Below are 3,094 nucleotides of genomic sequence, written 5' to 3' on the forward strand. Positions count from 1 at the left end.
TTTCTCTTGCCTCCTTTCCTTTCTGCAGTTTTCACTTCGGAGAAAGCAGAATCCTTAAGAATAAACCGTTTGGTTTACATCTGTGGTCTCTGGGGATATAACTGTACCCTGCCCCTCCCATTTCTTTTTATCTCAGCTGCGAGTGGAAAAAGTGTCCAGTCCTGACCTACGGCTTCTCTCTCCTACTTCCTGGAAACATCCTCGGGTGCTTCACTTGCTCAGCACTTTCAAGATTCCACTTCGTCATTCATTGAGGATGATGCTGCCCTGGGCCAAGCTCTCTCCCATTGCTCCACCCTCTTGGTTTTCAATAAAAGGCAGGCAAAGCCACTGCAGGAGCAGAGAGGCTGAGACCAATCCAGAAAGCAACAGCTCCCACGCTGAATCTTGAATCCTCTCCCTCCAACATGAAGATGTCCGCAGCCCTCCTGTGTCTGCTGCTCACAACAGCCGCCTTCAGCACCCAGGTGCTCGCTCAGCCAGGTAAGCCCCCTGTCTCTTTCCCCTTGAAGCACATCACCCCATCCCTGGGTTATGATGGGCCATCAGAGCAGAAGGGTACCCACACTCTTGCTTTAACTACAAGATCAGGAAAGTCAGAGAGGCATAGGGGTGAGCTTGATCACAGAGCTTCCCTTGGGCAGAGCCTCGATGAGAATTCCAGCTGCAGACCCCAAATCCAGCTCCTTCCAGGACTCCAGCTCTGGAAGCCTGAACCCAGAGCAGTTACTGCCCTGGCTCCTTTCAGCAAAATTTGGGGACTGGGATATAAAGAGAGGGGGTTCTCTGGCAGGGTATTTCCAGATACTGTGGAGGGCAGAGGAGGAAACCTGGAATCTGGACTCCAGAGACTCAGTTTTGCAGAGGCAGTGGGTACCAGGGAAACTTACAACCAAGCATCGATTACTTGGAGCCTAAAGGGGACCCACAGCTGTGTCCCTGACCCTGATAACTTGGATTATTAGCTCCTCCTAACAGCACTTCCAAAAGTTATTTAGTTTTAACAGAGCTCCCTTCCCTCAGTTCATTATCGAGGCTGTATACCCATTTTAGAGCATAGGAAACTGAGTTTGTATGCTATTCTAGCATAGGCAGAAGTATTGGGATTTAAGCGGTTCTACCTCCACTCCTGACTCCCTTTTGTCTTCTCCTTACTCCTCTTTTCTGCTCTGATTGAGATCAGAAAGAACCTAGTCCATCCTAAAGTGCTTTTTCTTTGTGGTTCTATTTCCAGACGCAATTAACTCCCCAGTCACCTGCTGTTATACACTCACCAATAAGAAGATCTCGAATCAGAGGCTGATGAGCTATAGAAGAGTCACCAGCAGCAAGTGTCCCAAAGAAGCTGTGATGTGAGTTTAACACTTCAGGCCTCTGTGGTCCAGTTCTTCCTCGGGGCACTAGGGGCATGGCTCACAAATGTAAAGTCAGAGAGTTACATGACCTAATCCAATATCCAAACGTGCCCAATGGAAAAACTGCAGCCACAAGGGAAAAAGTTACTCCTAACATCACTCTCCATCTGGGTGCTTATTCAGACCATCCCAGTTTCTTTAGCCTGAAATCAGGATGGCTTTAACTGCGCCATCTACAGGACTGACTTGCCCTGGGCTCCCTCCTTCCACCTTCCTTCCTCCTCAAGTTCCCATGGCAGCGTCTTGAGGTAAATAGGCTGCATTCATAGGCTGAAATCTCAACGGAACTCCATCTCACCGTCGCCTCTCTTCTCCACAGCTTCAAGACCATACTGGGCAAGGACATCTGTGCAGACCCCAAGCAGAAGTGGGTCCAGGACTCCATGAGACATCTGGACAAGAAAAGGCAAACTCCAAAGCCTTGAGCACTCCCTCCACAACCCGAGAATCTGAAGACAGTTTGCTTTCTTCTGGCTTTCCCTAACTGCCCTCTGATGTTATCTTATTGTAATTTTAAAGAGTATGAACTTTATTGATATGAAACATGATGCTTTAAGTAATATTAATCTTATTTAAGTTATTGATGTTTTAAGTTTATCTTCCATGACTACTAGTGTTTTGTTTCTTTTTTTAAATGGAGGCTTGGGCAAATTGCTTTCCTCTGTGAATCCCAATTCTACCCCTGGGATGGCGGGAGGGTCCTTGCAAGGATGATTAATGAAAAACGTTTTGTTTTACATTCTAAGTCATTGCTGAAAGTGCTATTGTGGATGTGTATATTATGTAACTATTGAACAAAATATATATATTTTTGTACAAAACCTGTCTTTTGACATTTTCTTGAAGGAAATTAAAAAGCTGAGTATAGGGCTTCCCTGGTGGCGCAGTGGTTGAGAGTCCGCCTGCCGATGCAGGGGACGCGGGTTCGTGCCCCGGTCCGGGAGGATCCCACATGCCGCGGAGCGGCTGGGCCCGTGAGCCATGGCCACTGAGCCCACGCGTCCGGAGCCTGTGCTCCGCAACGGGAGAGGCCACAACAGTGAGAGGCCCGCGTACCACACACACACACAAAAAGAATATATGGCTTGTACTTATCTTTGATGAATGTATGAGATTTTTCTAGACAAATTACAAGATCATTAAGAAAAGGAGAGGGGATTCCCTGGCGGCCCAGTGCTTAGGACTCTGTGATCTCACTGCCGAGGGCCAAGTTTCAATCCCTGGTCAGGAAACTAAAATCCCACGAGCCATGTGGCGTATGGCCAAAAAAGAAAAACGAAAACAGAAAAAGGAGAACAGTGGGACCAAATATCTAGAGGTGAAAATGGTGATGACATGCCCATCAAAGAGGGAGAGAACCAGTTAGACGAGAATTGGGCTCCATGTGTGTGTCAAGTGATGGAGAAGATTAGGAAGGAAGGTTGAGTAGAGGGTTTTATTTATTTATTTATATTTTGGCTGCACTGGGTCTCCGTTGCTGCGCACGTGCCTTCTCTAGTTGCAGTGAGCGGGGGCTACCCTTCATTGCAGTGTGCAGGCTTCTCATTGCGGTGGCTTCTCTTGTTGCAGAGCATGGGCTCTAGGCACACAGGCTTCAGTAGTTGTGGCATGAGGGCTCAGTAGTTGTGGCTCGCAGGCTCTAGAGCGCAGGCTCAGTAGTTGTGGCGCATGGACTTAGT

The 3,094-nt window shown here is 47.9% G+C and overlaps 1 protein-coding gene across 1 annotated transcript; it reads left to right on the forward strand.

The window, feature by feature from the left end:
- Positions 1-364: 364 nt before the first annotated feature.
- LOC103074707 (monocyte chemotactic protein 1B) lies at positions 365-2,236 on the forward strand. The gene is made up of 3 exons (XM_007458374.1): positions 365-483; positions 1,235-1,352; positions 1,735-2,236. The coding sequence occupies exons 1-3, from the start codon at positions 408-410 to the stop codon at positions 1,838-1,840; spliced, it is 300 nt and encodes a 99-aa protein (XP_007458436.1). The 5' UTR covers positions 365-407; the 3' UTR covers positions 1,841-2,236.
- The last annotated feature ends 858 nt before the right edge of the window (positions 2,237-3,094 follow it).

This window comes from Lipotes vexillifer, unplaced genomic scaffold (assembly GCF_000442215.2).
Source record: "Lipotes vexillifer unplaced genomic scaffold, Lipotes_vexillifer_v1.1 scaffold1854, whole genome shotgun sequence".
NCBI lineage: Eukaryota > Metazoa > Chordata > Mammalia > Artiodactyla > Lipotidae > Lipotes > Lipotes vexillifer.

Coding starts and splice junctions, on each gene's coding strand:
- LOC103074707 (XM_007458374.1), top strand. CDS start 408: ATGAAGATGTCCGCAGCCCTCCTGTGTCTGCTGCTCACAACAGCCGCC. Junction 484..1,234: donor CCAGGTGCTCGCTCAGCCAG/GTAAGCCCCCTG, acceptor TTCTATTTCCAG/ACGCAATTAACTCCCCAGTC. Junction 1,353..1,734: donor TGTCCCAAAGAAGCTGTGAT/GTGAGTTTAACA, acceptor TCTTCTCCACAG/CTTCAAGACCATACTGGGCA.